General features: G+C 43.5%; 2 gene segments (V, D, J or C); both read right to left on the bottom strand.

The window, feature by feature from the left end:
• Positions 1–3,924: 3,924 nt before the first annotated feature.
• LOC122739552 lies at positions 3,925–4,688 on the bottom strand. The segment is given in 2 exon segments: positions 3,925–4,241; positions 4,564–4,688. Coding segments are annotated over 2 exon segments (366 nt in total).
• An 11,887-nt stretch (positions 4,689–16,575) lies between these two features.
• On the bottom strand, positions 16,576–17,274 carry LOC122743516. The segment is given in 2 exon segments: positions 16,576–16,907; positions 17,191–17,274. Coding segments are annotated over 2 exon segments (381 nt in total).
• Positions 17,275–20,362: the final 3,088 nt, after the last annotated feature.

The raw sequence follows: 20,362 nt of genomic DNA, 5'->3' as shown, positions 1-20,362 counted from the left end.
TACAGGTAGGAGCTGGCTAGTCCATCGAGGCAGGACCACCCTTCCATTGTTCACTTCTTCCAGTGGGAACCTTTTTTGAGAAATTAACCCCCACCTGTGGACATCAGCTTCTCAAGTACTTCTTTCTATTCTTCCCTCTTAGACAGTTTCAATTTTAATGAGGAGGGGGCCCATTTTTTCCTCACAAATCCCTCCTTTTTGTTTTTCAGGATTGTGCCCTCCTCAGTCCTCTTCTAGCTTCATATATATCCCCCCCCCCCAGGCTAGTGGGGTTAAGTGACTTGCCCAGGGTCACACAGCTAATAAGTGTCAAGTGTGTGAGGACAGATTTGAACTCAGGTCCTTCTGAATCCAGGGCTGGTGCTTTACCCACTGAGCCACCTAGCTGCCCCAGCATCATGTTTGTAATTTTAGTAACACCCCAGCCTCCCCTCCAGGGTTCATTCAGTTAGCAATTTCATCTTGAATCTTAGATGTCCCATGTAGCTGTCAGGTCTCTGGAACCACTTTCCTTGGGGGCAGTCTGGAAGATGTCTAGTCTCCAGCGCACCCCTCCAGTAGATCCATTTTCTTATAGTTCCTATTGAAAGCTCAATAAAATTATAACACTAGTGCCCCTCCCATATTGTTTACAGCTTTATCCAATTCTTTCTTTAACAAACATTTTTAACAACAGGCCCAAGGGTTATATTACCTTGATACCTGCAAGCTGTCTCTCAAAATACCACAGAGAGCAGAACTCTTAATTCTCTCCAAACTACACACAGACACACAGACACACACACACACACACACACACACACACACACACACATATATATATAAAACAATTATTTGAAAGTTCTTACTCAATTAAGATATAATCCTCACATAAAATTTAGATTACAGAATACTTCCATAAGAAAATGATCACAAATGAACTTCCATAAAAATCAACTTTTATTGTAGAACATTTAAACAGTTAACTTCAAAACAGTACATGTCAAATAAATAAACCAGCTTTGTATGCTCTACAGACAAATGTTATCTCCACAGAACATTCTAAAAGTTACCCTCCTTTACTTTTCTTGAAACAAACTTGAGATGTGTTTCAAAATGCAGAAAAACTTTCCTAAGCCACCTGGAAAGGAGCCCTGAGTTATCTTTAATACAAGACAAAATTGTTATCTTTGTTTCATCCCTTTTTGCATCATCTCCCTAAGTATCTTCAGGCGATTATGAGAAATTAAAGAATCTGATATAGCTGGGTGTGAATTAGAATGGCGCCCCCTTCTGGAGAGATACTATAGGGAAGCTCTGCCATGAGGAGAAATCATATGAGGAGAAGCCATGTGACTTTAGCATCCCGGAGTGACCTTTTTTGGGGTTTCAAAGGTCAGTCTGGCTTCCAGAACTTACATCTATAGAAAGCACCTGTGGGACTTGTCAACCAGAGCCAATCCGACCTTTTTTTTTTTTTTGTAAAATTACATTTTATTGATGCCTTTTGTCTTTACATCATAATTTCCCACACAGCCCTCCAGAGTGAACCATGCTTTGTGACAAATGAAAACAATTAAATAAATTTGAAAGTGATTTTGTGTGAAAATGTATAATAATCTGTCCTAACAGACTCCCACATCTCTGTACCATAAAGGAGGCGTATTTCATTATTTCTTCTCTATGACCTTCACTGTTTTTCCACTGCTCAAGGGGTCAACTTCGTTTTAAGGATCTGTTCATATGCATGTTTCTCCTATTCAAACTCACTAAATTTCTATAGTCTTTGCTTAAATTTATTCTCTTGGTTCTCCTTATTTCACACTCTACCATGTTCAGATAAATCATCCCGTTTCTTTGAATTCTTCCTATTCATCATTTCATATTGCACAATAATAGTCAATTACATTGATATTTCAGAAATTTTCCAATTTTTTACAGCCATTCCCCAGTCAATGGATATTTACTGTTTCTAGTTCTTACCACCAAGAGTGGTAAGATTTCAGTGTATATTGTACTTTTGTTTCTATCTTTTGTCATCCTTTGACTGTCTCTCATGCTATTTTCACTGAGAAAAGGGAGATTTGGTCTGGATGGTAGTAGTTAGGTGATTTCCAAACTGATAAAATAACTGATTAATGGATCATTGCCCATGTGGAGGGATATTGAGTGGAATGGTAGAGGGCTGGGCTCTGTCCTTGAGTTGAAACAGACACACATATCAAGGACTTTGAAGAAGGCATAAATGTCATGCTTATCCATTTTGTGAATGATATGAAGCTGAGGAAATGGAAGACCGAACTGGAGTCCAAAAGATCTTGATGAGCTGAAACACTGGACTGAAGCCCTTTGGACTTCACACACACATCGTTTCTGAGAACTGGACAGCCAATCCTGCTGTTCCTCAGATTTTCCAACACCACCTCACGCCATCTTTCCTTAGTATTGCATTATCAACTTCCTCCCTGTCCCCCACCTTGTCTGATCTTGTCTCCTAAGATGATGAAACATTTCGTTATTTTCTTTGATTATTCTTCAATGACAGAGACAACTCTAACTGTTTTAATGTACTCAGTTTGCTGTGATGTCACTGTAGTTCACTTTCCCCGTTTTCCTGCATGCCTGCTCCAGTCCATGGAAGATTAACACTCACAATATGTCGCTGTAACTGCTTGATCCAGTCTTCCTGAACAGACAATGGTCCTCGAAAGACCAGGCCACAAAACCTGCATCGGAGAATGTTAATATCATCAGCACCATGAGGTAATGGCAGTGCTTTTTTCTTACTTCCACATCCTGATCTTGAGTTCTTTTGCTTATTATCTATGGAGTTTGGTGCCCTGTGCGTCAAACCGAGGGGACATTTCGAGCACTGCCCTGGACACGCCTTGCCCGCTCCTCGCCTCGGGGAGTAGGGCGGGGGCAATCGGACCTTCTAAACCCCAGAAAGGTCACCTCAGGCTTTCTCATCAGGGAAAATGAAAAGCTACTCAAGGTAACATGTCAATGGGGTCCAAAACAACGACTGGTTCTTTCCTATCAGAGATGCTTACCACAATAGATTCCCAAGACAAGGGGCTTGAACAAGGAGAAGCAGTGACACATGCACTGGTCCCTCTCCTCAGATAATGGGATCAAACATCACAACACAAAGCACTTTGCAGGAAGGGGAATTTGACGTTCTGCCTCAGCTCTGCCCTGTGCAAACGATTTCCTCCAGGTCCATGCCTTCAGCCAAGTCTGACCAGGAGCTAGGCTGGCCCTTGCACTTGATGGTCATCTTCTCTAAGGGGGGGAGTTACAGAACTCCCTGCTCCCCACTCAGCACTGTCTGATGGACCCAGTGTCTCTGGACCTGGATTCAAAAAGACTCATGTTCCTGAGTTCAAATCTGACCTTGGACATTTACTAGCTATGGGACCCTGGTCATGTCACTTACTGCTATTTGCCTCAGTTTCATCATCTGTAAAACCAGCTGCATAAGGAAATGGACAAACACTCCAGGACATTTGCTAAGGAAACCCAAATGTGGTCACGAAGGGTCAGATGCAACTGAACCACAGAAACAAACATAAAACACAGAAACAAATGATTGCTACAAAGAAATGGAGCAAAGACCCCTCAATGTGAACTTATGCTCCCAACAAGAGAAACACTTTATGTGGAGGCAAAGCCACCAAATGGACTTGGAATGTCACCTTCTCCTCCACTTGTATTTAGCCCTTTGTTTCCCAGGAGGCTGTGCTGCCTCCTTGGGGGCCTTGGGGACAGAGCATGTGACAGACAAGGCTTTGTGAGAAAGGAGGGGACCTGAGGGACCAGGAAGGGGAAGCCCTGGAAGATGTGAGCCTGCCCAGAGAGCAGGGGCTGCTCTGCCTGGGGACCAGAGAGGAAGCAGCTGCTGCTCTGAGCTGAATCCCCTGAGCAGCCTGGGGAGGTTCTTGTTCAGGCCTGAAGCACTGTGGGAGGCCATTTATAACCCTGCTGACAGTAATAATCTCCAGCATCCTCAGGCTCCAAGCTGCTGATGGTGAGAGTGAAATCTGTCCCATACCCACTGCCACTGAACCGGGCAGGCACTCCAGATGCCAGGCTGTTAGCCCCATAGATGAGGAGCCTGGGGGCTTGGCCAGGTTTCTGCTGGTACCAGTTAAGGTTGCTATATACACTTTGACTGGCCTTGCAGCTGAGGGTGACTCTCTCTCCTGGAGACCCAGACAAGGAGGCTGGAGACTGGGTCAGCACAATGGCTCCTCGGGAATCTAGGGGGAAATAAAACAAAATTAGAAGAAGAAAGAAATGTATGAATGTCCAAGTCAAAGTGTAGGAACAACAAAGTTCTGTGGAGACCCTGAAATCCCAAATGACTGAGAAATACTTGTATTTACAATCAACATGGGACATAAACCATCTTTCCCACAGACCTCACAAGGTTTTTAATCTCAGACTTGGCCATGTTTGTCAGCCCCCATCTGCCTGTGTTGTCCCTAAGCTCCCTCACCCCCTGGATCCAGGGGTCATCAGGTCTTTAATCCCTGAAAACCTGTGACCTCCTCACCCCTTCCCTGCCCTGCTGGGTCTTACCCTGAGCCCAGAGCACCAGCAGCCAGAGGAGCTGCCATGGGGAGACCATCCTGGCCTTCAGACACCTGCAGAGAGAGCACTCAGAGCCCTGAGGGGGCAGCAAGGAGGGAGGAAGCTTTTCTACCCTGAGCAGGGCTCCCTGCAGGCCCCTGGGGCTCCATATGCAAAAGAGCCCCAGGTCTGCTCTGAGCCTCCTCTCAGGACCCTGTGAGCCACACTGAGTCTCCCTGGCTGAGCCTGACTCTGGGGGAGGGGCCTCCCTCCTCTCTGTCCTCAATGTGTCACCTCAAGAGCAAAGACAAACTCATTTACTGTCTGATGTGGGAGTGGTTGGAGCTGACTGTGGATGAATGAGGGGAGGGTTCTTTCTGTGTCCTCATAACCAGGAGAGAGCTCCCAGCCCTGGGAAGGGGCAAAGATGTCAGGAGCTCACAGCCTGTAGGCTCTGGAGGTGCCTCACCTGCCTCTGCTCATGCACCTGCCACTCTACCACCCCCTGCTGGAGAAGGTGTGAATTCAAAGAGGCAGAGAGGGGCATCTGGCTGATATTGGACAGGTCTTAGCCTGAACTCCTGGGAAGAACCCAATGGAGCCTCATTCTTGGGTTAATGGATTGTGTCAGTCACTACATGAGATTAATATAGTTGCTTTGAGAATCCTTTCTGAAAAGGTTATATCTACTTCACCCCATTTTCCCATTCCAGGCATGTTCTAAATGTGAGGCCCCATACTATGATCCATCCCATATCCTGGCTGTGACTATTTCTAGAAATGTGGGTCTGGGCAGATCTGTGCCCAGTGTGAAGCTAAGAAGGTGAGGGAGACTGGCTCAGAGACAGACCCAAGGAGATGAGTCATTCACTTCTGGCTAATCCCTTCTGCCCTGGGGGATTGTAAGTGCCCCCCGTTGGACCTACTTGCCTCCAGTCTCTTCTCTCTAATCAACCAACAATCAGTGAATACATGAAAAGCACTTATGCTTTATGAAAATATTTTATTGTTTGTAATTACATTTAAAATCAACTTTAACTCATTTAAAAAAATTTTTGTTTTAGAGCAAATCTCACAGAAGAATGTGCTGAAATCTTCTAACTAAGAACATCTTGGAAGGTCAGAAGGAGGGAGCTGCTGTGCTGAGACGGGAGTGGAGCCCAACCCCACAGTCACCCTGACACAGGAAGGCCTCACCAGAGAAGGAGACCCCCAGAGCCTCTGAATCAGCTGAAGCACCAGTGTCGTCTGGAACTAAGCTCACAGTCTGGTGAGAGGGCTGAGCCCTGGGCAGGGAGGAGACTACAGGGGTCCATGCTATTGCTGAGGCAGAACTTGGATTTTACACCCCTGATGAGAACCAGGAGGTAGCCCTGAGTAGCAGTGGCCCAGGTAGGGGAGGGGCACAGACTCCTGGCACCTAACAACCAGAACACACAAAGCTGGTTGATTAGCAAGTTGGTCTGGGGTCATCTATGGACCAGGGAAGAGGCCAGGTGGGTGAAGAACCTGATTCTCCTTAAATCATACCACCTGGGACTTCTTAAGCTTGGGATAGTGCAGCCTGGAAACAGTGCCCCACTTTAAGGAGCTAAAAGTCAAGTAAAAGAAAGGCAAGATGAGCAGACAGAGAAAGGTGAGGACCATAGAAAGTTTCTTCAGTAACAAGGAAGATGGAGGTATACCCTCAGAGGAAGATGTCAACATGAAGGCCTCTATATCTAAAGCTTCCAAGAGAAATATTAATTGGACTCAGGCCATAGAGGTGCTCAAAAAGGACTTTGAAGATAAAGTTAGAGAGGTAGAGGAAAAAATGGAAAGGGAAATGAGGGAGATGCAGGAAAGACATGAGAAAAAAGTCAACAGCTTGAAATGTCAAATTGGCCAAATGGAAAAAGAGGTACAAACCCTTTCTGATGAAAATAATTGCCTAAGAATGAGTATTGAACAAATGGAAGCCAGTGACTTTATGAGAAACCAAGACACAATAAAGCAAATCCAAATGAATAAAAAAATAGAGGGCAATGTGAAATATCTTCTGGGAAAAACTGCTGACCTGGAAAATAGGTCCAGGAGAGATCATTTGAAAATTATTAGTCTACCTGAAAACCATGATCAAGGAAAGAGCTTAGACACCATCTTCCAAGATATTCTCAGGGAAAATTGCCCTGAAATTCTAGAAGAAGAAACTAAAATAGAAATTGAAAGAATCCACCGATCACCTCCAGAAAGAGATCCCAAAAGGAAAACTCCTAGGAATATTATAGCCAAATTCCAGAGCTCTCAGTTCAAGGAGAAAATATTGCAAGCTGCCAAAAAGAAAGAATTCAAGTACTGTGGAGCCCCAGTCAGGATAGCACAAGATCTAGCAGCTTCTACATTAAAGGACTGGAGGGCATGGAATATGATATTCCAGAGGGCAAAGGAAATGGGATTACAACCAAGAATAACCTACCCAGCAAAAATCAGCAAAATCTTTCAGCAGAAGAAATGGGACTTTAATGAAAAAGAAGACTTTCAGATATTTGTGATGAAAAGACCTGAACTGAATGGGAAATTTGACTTCCAAATACAAGACCCTGGAGAACCATAAAAAATTGGAGCTGGGGGACATACCTGGGGTCGTACAGGGGGTGACTGTCTTGTGTCTGAGGCCCAGTTTTGGCTGGGATCCCCCTGGGTCCCCTATGTCACCTAGCTAGGTGATGACATCTTTAGGATTAAATTGAGGGGGAAAGGGAATGCACAGGGGGAGAGAGAAGGGCAGAGGTGAAATCCTACATGAAAGAAACAGGAAAAGGTTTATGGAGTGGGGGAAGAGATGGGAGAGGAACAGGGCAGTAAATGAATTTTACCCTCATCACAAAAGGCTCAAAGACCTTAAACTCATCTGAGCTGCCTCAAGCAGGGTCTAACACACACACACCCAACTGGGTGGAGTAATCTATTTAATCTGGGCAGTAAATGCACCTAACACTCATCAGAATTGGCTCAAAGACCTCAATCTCATTAGAATTGGCTCAAGGAGGGAATAATGTACACACACAATTGGGTGGAGTAATCTCTCTAACCCTGCAGGAAAATAGAAGGGGAAGGGGATAAAGAGAGAGGGGCAAAAGAAGGAAGGGCAGAGTGGAGAAGGGGACAGACAGAAGCAAATCCCTTTTGAAGAGTGATAGGATGAAAGAAGATGGATAATAGAATAAATATCATGGGGAAGGGAATAGGATGGAAAGGAAACAGTTAACAATAGTAATCATGAAAAAGAGAAAAAGGGGGAAAATTGTACAAAAAATATTTATAGCAACTCTTAGTAGAGGCTAAGAATTAAGAATCAAGGCAATGTCCCTCAATTGAGGAATGATGGGAAAAGCTGTTCTATATGATTGTAGTGGAATGGTCTTGTGCTACAGGAAATGACAAACAGGATGATTCCCCCCAAAACCTGGAAAAGAACATCGATGTATACTGAAGTGAGCAGAGCTGGGAGGACATTGTGCATAGTGACAGAAGTATTGTTCAATGAGCAATTGTGAATGACTTAACTACTCTCAGCAGTGCAATGATCCAAGACAATCCCAAGGAACTAATGAGGAAGCTTACTATGCACTCCCATAGAAAAAACTGATAAAAAGAACACTTGTGGATTGTCCATATATAACCTGGTTGTGATCTTGTGGAGGGGGGAGGAAAGGGAGTGAGGGAGAAAAATTTGGAACTCTAAATCTTATGAAAATGAATACTGGGGGCGGCTAGGTGGTGCAGTGGATAAAGCACCCGGCCCTGGATTCAGGAGGACCTGAGTTCAAATCTGGCCTCAGACACTTGGCACACTAGCTGTGTGACCCTGGGCAAGTCACTTAACCCCCATTGCCCCGCAAAAAAAAAAAAAGAAAATGAATATTGAAAACTACCATTACATGTAACTGGAAGAAATAAAATAAATGTTTGTTGCTAAATAGAATTAAAAAAAAATTGTTTTCTAGATTTAGTCATGTTGTGAAAGATGATATAGACAGGAAAAAAGAAAAAAGAAAGAATTAAAACATTTTTCCTTCTGCATTCAGATGCCATTAATTGAAACAGCAATTATTAATCTATGAAGAAAATAGATTGTTAAATGCTGGGAAGAAAAAATGGAAAAACAGAGATAGTCCTTGATCCAGAGGTGTCCATATTATAATGGATAATACAAAATAATGATGAATAATGATGAGGATGGGGATGATAATACAATATTTACTACTACTCCTCTTATTATTATATAGTTAGCAGTTGTTGAGTGCCATAAAGCTTGCGAAGGGCAATAAAAGTTTATGTCATCTTACCTTTCTAACTGCACTAAGAGGTAGGTGCTATTAGCTAGCAGCACCGATAGGGGATATTATTACCATTTTATGGATGAGGAAACTGAGACAGTGAGAGATGAATAAACACGGTCAGGTTTTCACCACTAGTAAATGCCTGAGGCAGGATTTGGACTCAGGGCTTCATGAATCTAGACCCTGGCCTCTGTCCACCACACCACCCATTTGTCTGGGATCTATCATTAGGGGTATCAATTTACCCAAATGTGATTTTATGGGAAATCTTCTCAAAGTAAACCATTTCCCCATGTGACTTGGCATCTTCTCCACAGTTTACAGTCCCAGGGAGTTGTCTGCAACACTTGGAGGTGAAGTAGTTGGCCAGGAACTCAAGCAGCATGGTCAGAATCAGGACTTGGTCCTGGGCTTCTTGACTGTCAGGTCAACCTTCTGTCCATCATTCCATGTTGAGTCATTAAATCACATATATTTATAATCATGGATAACTATATTTATGTCATCCATCTTTATCATCTATAGCATTCATATCTCTACCTACCTATACTGGGAAAGGAAATGAGGACATAGAAGAGGGAGGGCTGGGGATCCTTTAGCTTATTTTAGCCTATTTAGCCTGAACATGCCAAGTTTAGTTCAGTTTGGTTGGTCCAATAAATTGGAGTCTCAGGATATCTAGCCTGGTACCCAGTATACATTTGGTGTTCAATAAGTACTTTTGAATTGCATGGAACTCATTGGAATCTTGCTGCAATCCTCCTTTTTATAACAGATGTTCTCACCAACAAATCAATGTCTAAGTTTTATCCATTGCCACCTTTATTCCCAGGATTGCTCAGCATACCAAAACTCCATGGCAACTAAATGCTGTGAATGTTCCTCTGAGCTTTTGCTAATAGGATTTACTCTTAGGTCATGCAGCACAAGGGGGCCCTCTGATGGTGGGCTCAGGGATTCCATCAGTCCACCAAAGGCTGCAGGAAACTCCAGCTGTGGGAGCAAGGAGCTGACTATTGTGTGACTAGGAGAACAGCAATAGTTCCCTCTGCAGGTTACCAGGAGGAGGAACAGGAAGCATTCTTTTTTCAAATTATCTCTCCTAGATTGATTTCCCAGGTCAGCTGTTTTTCCAAGGAGATATTTCACACTGCCCTCTATTTTTTCATTCAATTGGATTTGCTTTACTGTGTCTTGATTTCTCATAAGGATACTAGCTTCCTTTTGTTCAATCCTAATTCTTAGGCAATTATTTTCAACAGACAGATTTTTTTTTAAATTAATAAACTATTTTATTTTTTTCCGTTACATGTAAAGATAATTCTCAACTTTTGTCCATACAAGCTTTACAATTTCAGATTTTTCTCCCTCCCTCCCCTCCCTCCCCCCTCCCCTAGACAGCAGGTAATCTGATATAGGTTTTATATATATATATACATATATATATATATATATATATATATATATATATACGCACACACACATAATAACATTAATCCTATTTCTGCATTAGTCATGTTATAAGAGAAAAAATCAGAGCAATGATGAAAAACCTCAAAATAGAAAAAAACAATAGCACCAAAAACAAAAGAAATAGTATGGTTCATTCAGCATCTATACTCCACAGTTCTTTTTTTTTTTTCTTGGATTTGGAGATCCTCTTCTATCACGAGTTCCCTGGAACTCTTCTGTACCATTGCATTGGTGAGAAGAATATAGTCCATCACAGCAGATCAACACTCAATGTTGATGATACTGTGTACAATGTTCTTCTGGTTCTGCTCATTTCACTCATCATCAGCTCACGCAAGACCCTCCAGGTTTCTCTGAACTCCTCCTGCTCATCATTTCTTACAGCACAATAGTATTCCATTGTATTCATATACCACAACTTGTCTAGCCATTCCCCAATTGATGGGCACCCCCTCAACTTCCAATTCCTTGCCACCACGTACAGAGCAGCTATAAATATTTTTGTACATGTGGGTCCCCTTCCCCTTTCCATGATTTCTTTGGGAAAAAAGACCCAAAAGTGGTATTGCTGGGTCAAAGGGTATGCACAGCTTTATCGCCCTTTGGCCATAATTCCAAATTGCTCTCCAGAATGGTTGGATCAGTTCACAGCTCCACCAACAATGGATTAGTGTTCCAATTTTCCCACAGCTTCTCCAACATTTATTATTTTCCTTTTTTGTCATTTTAGCCAATCTGATAGGTGTCAGGTGGTACCTCAGAGTTGTTTTAATTCGCATCTCTCTAATCATTAGAGATTTAGAGCATTTTTTCATATGGGAATAGATAGCTTTGGTTTCTTCATCAGAAAACTGCCTGTTCATATCCTTTGACCATTTCTCAATTGGGGAATGACTTGGATTCTTATAAATTTGATTTAGTTCCCTATATGTTTTAGAGATGAGGCCTTTATCAGAAGTACTGGCCTCAAAAATTATTTCCCAGCTTTCTGCCTCCCTTCTAATTTTGGATGCATTGCTTCTGTTTGTACAAAATTTTTTTAATTTAATGTAATCAAAATCTTCCATTTTGCATTTTATAATATACTGTATCTCTTGTTTGGTCATAAACTATTTTCCTTTCCAAAGATCTGATAGGTAGACTATTCCTTTCTCTCCTAATTTACGTATGGTATCACCTCTTATATCTAAATCATGTATCCATTTTGACCTTATTTTAGTATAAGGTGTAAGATGTTGGTCTATGCCTAATTTCTGCCATACTATCTTCCAGTTTTCCCAGCAGTTTTTGTCAAATACTGAGTTCCTATCCCAGAAACTGGAGTCTTTGGGTTTATCAAACACTACAGGGGCAGCTAGGTGGCACAGTGGATAGAGCACTGGCCCTGGAGTCAGGAGTACCTGAGTTCAAATCCGGCCTCAGACACTTAACACTTACTAGCTGTGTGACCCTGGGCAAGTCACTTAACCTCAATTGCCTCACTAAAAAAAAACAAAAACAAAAACAAAAACACTACATTACTAGTGTCATTTACTACTGCATTTCCTGAGCCTAGCCTATTCCATTGATGTACCACTCTATTTTTTAGCCAGTACCAAATAGTTTAGCAGACAGTTTTTTAATCTCCTTTTCCATTTGGCTTTTCAAACTGTTGACTTTTTTCTCATGACTCTCCTGCATTGCTTTCATTTCCCTTTCCATTCCTTCCTCTCTTTCTCTACATCTTTGTTCTATCTCTCCTACTTTCTCTTCATAGTCCCTTTTGAGAGCTTCCATGGCCTGAGATCAGTTCAAATTTTTCTTGGAAGCTTTGGATGTTGGAGCTTTGGCCCTGTTATTATCTTCTTCTTCTGAGGATGTATTGTGGTCTACCTTCCCCCCAAAGATGTTTTTGATGGTCTTCTGCTTTCTCTGCTTACTCATCCTGGCTTACTATTTCTTGGCTTTTTACTCTTTCTTAAAGTGTAGCGCTGCTTCCAGGACACACTGTTCGTGCTACAGCATGGCCCACGGGGGATCGGGCTTCTTCTCAGCCTGCCTGGCTTGTGAGTAATCACAGCTGCTTTCTCTTTGACCCGGAAACAGAAGTCGGCTTGAACTCTGAATCTCTATGGTCAGAAGCTTGGCATGCTTTTGCCCCTCCCCCAATGGGCCACCACCACTCGATTCAGCCCACTGGTTCAGACCCAGGGTGCTTTGCTCCAACTCCAGTAGATAATGCTTCCACTTCACCCCGGCCTACCTCCGAACCCCCTCACCAGTCCGTGATCGGAGCCTCAGAAGCTGCTGGTGCTGAAGACTCTGACATGCGCTGGAAGCAGTGTCCCTGGCTGGGTCCAGACTGCGTGCTGAGCTGTTCAGCCTGATCAGTAGGTGATCAGAATTGCCCTCTTTTGCTGAGAAATAGTCTCACTCTGCTCTTATGTGCATTAAGCTGTTCTGGGTATTGATTTTTTACCGCATTATTTGGGCACGAATGGACGGGTTTATCTGGAGCTTATGGGAGTCACAGCTTCTCCTCCGCCATCCAGGAAGCATTCTTTATGGTCATTTTTCTTTTCCCCCAAGTTCCAGCAGCAGGAATTGTTAGAGCTAGACTAGGGGACTGAGAAATCAACTAGGATGGGATTAAGGTCTAGCTATTCATTGTTACAGGGGACATGAGCTAACCAGAAAAAGTGAGCAAAGTAGTTCAGCAAGAGAGCTCTCTCTCTGTCTCTGTCTCTCTGTCTCTCTCTGTTTCTCTTTCTCTCTCTCTCTCTCTCTCTCACACACACACACACACACACACACATGCACACACACACTGGGTGTTCTTTTTAGCCCCATTAGATGGGGGAAGAAGCAAGGGCTCAAATAGATTCCATGGTTAGTAAGTTTCAGGTGAGAAAGGGATTAAAATTCAGGTTTTATTGGCTTCATGATCATTACTCTAGTAATCCCTTAGATGATAAATATTCATACTAATTCTGGAAAGGATTATTCCAATGTGACACAGAGTCTCCAGATGTGGACAAAGTTGGCTCATAACTGTTTGGGGCAAACTGCCTCAGTTTACCCAAATAACTCGAGGAGACCACCAAGTCAAGCAGAGACAGATTAATTACATTCCCATGGGAATGGGCAAACTCAATAACTGAGTCGCAATAACTAATACATGTCTTGACCTTTTATAGGAATGTTGGTCAGAGGGGAAGTCCCCACTCACACTAGGGCAAGCTCACAATCTAACATCCAATCCTGTCTCACCCAGGGTGCATGTTTAGCTGGTGATCAATGTATGGAGACATGCATACGTGTTCCAGGAACAAGGGGAAAAAGGGGAGGGGGAACAAGGTCAAACCGAAGGAAGAGGGAATGGGGGAGTGACAGTCAGATGTTTCAGATCTCACAGTTCCCACTGACTCCCCTCTCCCCTTGGAGGGCTGCACTTTCTCCATAGCACTGATCCTCCCTACCACATTCTTGTTCAAATGCAGCATCTCTGCTGGCTGAGCCCTTGTCTGAACTCCAGCCACATTGTATCCTCAGGTTGGTTTCTTGCTCCAGGGACAGTTCCCATTCACACCTGTGTATATATATTGATGCAGACAAATGTTGCCACCAGGGGGGCGCCGAAGCTGCAGCAGAGCATTTGGTTGTCAATCACCCTCTGGTTCCATTCCCTGCATTAGACTCAGGTTATGCCTTAGGCAGACCTTGTGTTTCTGAGTCTTTTTGTGTGTGTGTGTGCGCGTGTGTGTGTGTGTGTGTGCGTGTGTGTGTGTGTGTGTGTGTGTGTGTGTGTGTGTGTGTGTAAGGACTGGAATGACACTACTTGCTGGAGACTTACTGTAGGAAAGCTCCACCATGAGAAGAAGACCTCTGAGGGCAAGGCCATGCAGCTTTTCCTTGGCATCAGGAAGTGATGTTTGCTCGTGGGTACTGTCTATCAAGGCTACCAGCCAGTCAACTTGAGGAGCCTTTCATTTCTGGGAGGAGGACAGAAAGTAGGAAGCAGATGCTGGTGAAAGGGGTTCTGGCTCTTTTTTTGGTTCCTGACCTCGCCATGGTGGGTCGGATGATAGGGTCTCTTAGAAATAGTTAGATTTTTACCTTTCTCTCTGATTCTAATGCTCTTTTGCTCTTTAATAAATACTTAAACAATTAAATACTCTTGCTAAAGCTTATAATTTATTGGCGACTACTCATTAGATTTTAAATGGTATAGCTAGAATTTTAGCCCCTTGTAGATGGTGACCAGGAAGGGATAAGCTGAAACTCTGTCTTCCGATCTTCTGATTGGGTAAGAAATTTCCCCTACCCTGTCCCTTTAAATCTGAAGTACTGCTGAAGTACCAGCTGTTTTCTATTTAAATTTTCAAATGGACCTTTTAAACTCCCTAATTACCCTATTTCTGATTTTAGTCTGTTTAACCAGACAAATGGGGGATAAGATCATGTTAATGCTTTGTTTTTGTGGATTTTCTATTTTTATTTTTGTTAGAAGAGTCAGCAAGGTGCTCACACAAGGGAATATAGATATACTCCATGCCTTTTCAGAGATACCTCTGACTCCTGCATTTTTTTCAAATTCTAAGGCTATGAGGTTCTCTAATTTTGCATGCCTGGAGGCAAAGACCCATCCTCTAGAAGCCTTTAATCCCCTAGCAGTGGGGGAAGGGGAAACCAGGCCTGAGTTCAAAATCAAGTCTGATTCAAATTGCCCTGATCCCTCCCCTCCTCTTCAGACCCTACTTTCTACTCCTCCCATGGCCAAGCCCCTTGATCCTCCTGCACAGGAGGTCACAAGATCTAATCCACCTTTCTCAGGTCCTGATCTTGCACATGCACAGCCCTACCCCAGCTAAGCTGTGATTCTCACTTAACCTTAGAAAACACTTTAAATTCCAGATATGCTTGTTTTGTTCATAATTTTGCTAATCTGCTTTTGTCTTTAATTAGTAACCTTATAAAGCATTTATATTATGAAAGGACCCACAGACAATATAAAGGGGTAAAAAAACAAGAGACACTAAAGCTGAATACAGATGAACAAGACAAGGCTCATCATCATAGTTTAAGACTCCTCTTCTTTTGCCATGGAAGGGTACATATTTTGCAGAAATGTAGAAGTAAGCAGAAAGGTATTGATAGGAGTATTGGGGATTTTAGATACCAGAATCAAAAGTATTCTGGATACACTCAGAGAAATAACGTCAGTTCAGAGGTTACAAAGGATTTCTATGCTATTACATCTACATTTTGAAATTAATGGTATGGTTTTAGTTTCATAGAGATTTTCATGCTTTTGAGATTGTGTTTTGTACTTAGCTTTTAAAAAAGGGAGAATATTTGTAAAAGGTTTTTATAGTCATGTGATCAAATTTATATTTTGTAATACTCTTATTAATATTAAGATCATATTCATTTAGATTTCCCTAGTTTGAATTTCATTATATTTTATTCTTCCAGGTGTATTTTCTTCCCTTCATTCATCTATCTAATTTTGAAACAATGCAAGATGGTTTTGATTTCATATTACAATGTTAATTCTAGGAATATTGTGGTCTCATATTCTGAGTTGTTTGTTTTTGTTATGTTTTTTCTGTCAACTATTCTAGTCTATATCATGGTAGCCAGATGGTGCAGTGGAGGGAGCCCCGGACGTGGAATCAGAGACTCATGTTTCTGAGTTTAAATCTGACTGTAGACACTTACTTATTATTTGACCCTGGGTAAGTCACTTAATCCCTGTTTGCTTCAGTTTCTCATCTGTAAAGCCAGCTGGATAAAGAAACTGCAAACCACTGCAGGATCTTTGACAAGAAAACCTAGGTGAGGTCACAAAGGGTTAGACAACACTGAACAACTGCAACAAATGAGGAAACAAATTATTGCTACAAAGAACTGCAGCAAAGCCCCCTCAACATGGACTTAGCTCCCAACAAGAGAAACACTTTACATGGAGGCAAAGACCTCAAGTGGACTTGAAATGTCAGCATATCCCCTCTTTGGATTTTCCCCTTTGTCTCCCAGGGGGCTGTGCTGCCTCCCCTCTGCCTTAGGGACAGGGATGTTATAGACAAGGCCTTGTGAGAAAGGAGGACACCTGTGGGCCAAGAAAGGGGAAGCCCTGGGAGATGTGAGGCTGCCCAGAGAGCAGGGGCTGCTCTGCCTGGGGACCAGAGAGGAAGCAGCTGCTGCTCTGAGCTGAATCCCCTGAACAGCCTGGGGAGGTTTTTGTTCAGGCCTGAAGCACTGTGGGAGGCCAGTTACTACTCTGCTGACAGTAATAATCTCCAGCATCCTCAGGCTCCAAGTTGCTGATGGTGAGAGTGAAATCTGTCCCAGACCCACTGCCACTGAACCGGGCAGGCACTCCAGATACCAGGCTGTTAGCATAATAGATGAGGAGCCTGGGGGCTTGGCCAGGTTTCTGCTGGTACCAGTGAAGGTAGCTAGTACCACTACTATATGTTACACTCTGACTGGCCTTGTAGCTGATGGTGACTCTCTCTCCTGGAGACCCGGACAAGGAGGCTGGAGTCTGGGTCAGTACAATGGCTCCTCGGGAATCTAGGAAACCAACAAAATCAGAGGCAGAAAGAAATGTGTGACTGTCCAGGTCAAAATATAGAAACAAGACAGTTCTGTGGAGACCCTGAAATCCCAAACAACATAAACCATCTTTCCCATAGACCTCACAATGTTTGTAATCTGGGGCCTGGCCATGCTCCTCAGCCCCACCTGCCTGTGATGTACTTAAGCTCCCTCACCCCCTGGATCCAGGGGTCATCAGGTCTTTAATCCCTGAAAACCTGTGACCTCCTCACCCCTTCCCTGACCTGCTGGGTCTTACCCTGAGCCCAGAGCACCAGCAGCCAGAGGAGCTGCCATGGGGAGATCATCCTGGCCTTCAGACACCTGCAGAGAGAGCACTCAGAGCCCTGAGGGGCAGCAAGGAGGGAGGAAGCTTTTCTACCCTGAGCAGGGCTCCCTGCAGGCCCCTGGGGCTCCATATGCAAAAGAGCCCCAGGTCTACTCTGAGCCTCTTCTCAGGACCCTGTGAGCCACACTGAGTCACCCTGGCTGAGCCTGACTCTGGGGGAGGGGCTTCCATCCTCTCTGTCCTCAGTGTGTGACCTCAGGAGCAAAGACAGGCTCCTGCTTAGTGTCTGATATGGGAAAGGTTGGAGTTGGTTGTGGGTGAATGAGGGGAGGCTTCTCTCTGTGCCCCAGGACTAGATCCCCCATAACCAGGAGAGAGCTCCCAGCCCTGGGGAGGGGGCAGAGATGGCAGGAGCTCACAGCTTGTAGGCTCTGGAGGTGCCTCACCTGCCTCTGCTCATGCACCTGGCCCTCTCCTGCCCCCTGCTGGAGGAGGTGTGAATTCAAAGAGGCAGAGAGGAGGGGCTGCCTGACACTGGAAGGAGCTTAGCCTGGACACTTGGGGGTTTTGTCAGTCACTAGATGAGATTACTGTAATTGAGAAGAAAACATGTTTATAAATGTCCCCATTTCCCCATTCCAGACATGCACTAAAAGTGAGGACCTTTATTATGATCAACCCAGTATCCCGGTTGTGACTGTTTCTAGAAATGTGGATCTGAGCAAATCTATGACCAATGTGAGGCTGTAGAGGTGAGTGGGAATGTGTCAAAAATAGACACGAGGAGACTGGAATCATTCACTTCTGTCTAATCACTTCTCTCCTTTTGAACTGCAAGATCCCTTTGTTTGATTTCACTGCCTGCAGATGCTCCTCTCTCCAGTTGATCAACAATACATGAATACATGAGTAAGCTTCTTTACAATTCCTTTTTAAAACAATTTTAACTGTTTATTCTTTTTAATTCTGAATTCCAAATTTTCTCCTTCCTTCTCCTTCTTTCTCCTTGTGAATGCAAACAATCCTGTATGTTATACAGACAAAATATATTTCCACTTGAGAGGAAATAGGTCTCCTCTCAACAAGGATATAACGGTCACCCTACAAATTACACTCCTCTGGACCTGTTTGAGGAAAAAGGTCTCTGTCCATTTCCTTCCCCTCCAGCAAACAAGATCACTTGGTTCAAGGAGTCCTGAGCTGGTCTCAATTGGGTCCTCTCCTGGGTTGTGTCCACATAAGGGAAGATTGAGGAAATGTTCCTGTGTCACCTCCCCCATTAGCTAAGAATCCAAAGAATAATTATGGAAATCAGGGTTAGGCATACTGTGTTCCAGTTAGATAGTTTTTGTGTGTAGGTTGTGTATGGGATAATTATGGATTTGAGTCAGATTAAACTCTGAGGATGGAGTCTGAAAGATACCCAGCCCGCCCCCTACCCCCCAGTATAGTTAGTCTCTTGCTTTGCCTAAAAGTTAATTGCTTGTTAAATGCTCACTGTCTCCTTTAAGTTTTATTGATGAGATAATGGACTTGGGTCAGTTCTGTAAAGTCTGAGGATGGGGTCTGGAAGATATCCAGCCCCCCCAGTAAGTTTTATTGCTTGTCAAGTTCTACCAATTTGCATTATTTACTTTATTTCTGCTCAGTCTCTCCACTTGTCAGCTACATTTTAGTTTTATGGCCTATAATAAAAGTTGTGTCTTCAGCCTATCTGGAATCCATCACATGTCAGAGCCCCAGTCCCTATCATGAATCAATTGCAGTCAGATAAGGGAGTGATTCCTGCCTCCCCTTTTTCTTTGACATTCCTATACATGTCTCCATACATGGATCACGGGCTAACCACGCACTCTGGGTGAGACAGGATTGGATGTTAGAGTATGAGCTCACTCTGTGCATGTGAAGGTTTCCCCCCTCCTCAAAATTACTATAAAAACCTAAAAGTTTGGGCCTATCATTGCAGACTCAAATTTGTCATTGAGTTTGCCTGTTCTTGTGAGAATGAAATGAATCTGTCTCTACTTGACTTGGTGGTCTCCTCGAGTTATTTGGGCAAACTGAGGCAGTTTGTCCCAAACAGTTGTAACCCTTGAGTAATCAGACCAGTGATGAAAAAGGGGAGTGTCCATTCACCTTAGGGACTAGGGGTAAACACAGGGCCTATGAGCCCCCATTTTCTGCACCTACCAGCTGCACGCTGGGTTGCCCATTCTCTAGAGAATGACAATAAATGAGCCTTTGACACATCACCACTGCTGAGTTGTTCCAGGCAATTATCGAGCAGGAGTTGTTTTCCTCTCACCACTTTAGTCATGTTGTGTAAGAAGACATATACAGAAAAACCCCAAAGAAAAATAAAGAATAAAAAAGTACATTTATTCTCAGGGTTGATATAACCAAGGCCTGCTTTAGTGGCTAGGACTTCTTTTTAATCAGACATCTGGGGCCCATTACAGAGGTAAACCTGATTGGAATTCAGGGGGCTTTGAGCCCCTCCCCCCCATGAGGGATCTCTGCCCACCAGGGGTTGTGATATTTTGGAAGCTCTTTAAATCCCCTGATGGGTTTCTGAGGCCATTCCTGCATACAGGTTCCCAAAAACATGCCCAAGCCATTACCAAACACTAGGGAATTTGTCAAGTTATGCCAGTTTCGTTGATAAGATAAAACAGAGTCTTAGGTGTTGAGTATACAGCAGGTACTCACCAAATGATTTTGAATTGCATGGAACTGATTAAAATGTTGCTGCAATCATCCCTTTGATAACAGATGTGTCTTCACCAAACAAGTCAATGTCTGTCTTTCATCCATTGCCACCCTTCTTCCAAGGATTCCTGAGCACACCAAAGCACCATTGCAACTAATGGCAGTGGATAGACCCTGGAGTTTTGCTAATAGGATTCACTCTTAGGTCCTTCTAGTAGCAGCCTGATAGGCCTGGGCACAGCTAGGGATGCTCTGGCCCAGAGGGGGACACTATGACCATGGAGAAATGCCATCAATCAGCTTGCTGGGTCAGGTAGAGATGACTCTTTCCTTAGAGAAGCAATGTAATTGATTAACCAGGTAGTGGTTGTTCAAACAGATAATAAAGCAGCCACCCAGAAAGCTGGGCTCCCTGAATTTACAACATGAGCTT

This window comes from Dromiciops gliroides, chromosome 2, assembly GCF_019393635.1.
Source record: "Dromiciops gliroides isolate mDroGli1 chromosome 2, mDroGli1.pri, whole genome shotgun sequence".
Taxonomy (NCBI): domain Eukaryota; kingdom Metazoa; phylum Chordata; class Mammalia; order Microbiotheria; family Microbiotheriidae; genus Dromiciops; species Dromiciops gliroides.
This window is presented reverse-complemented; position numbering and strand designations above follow the sequence as displayed.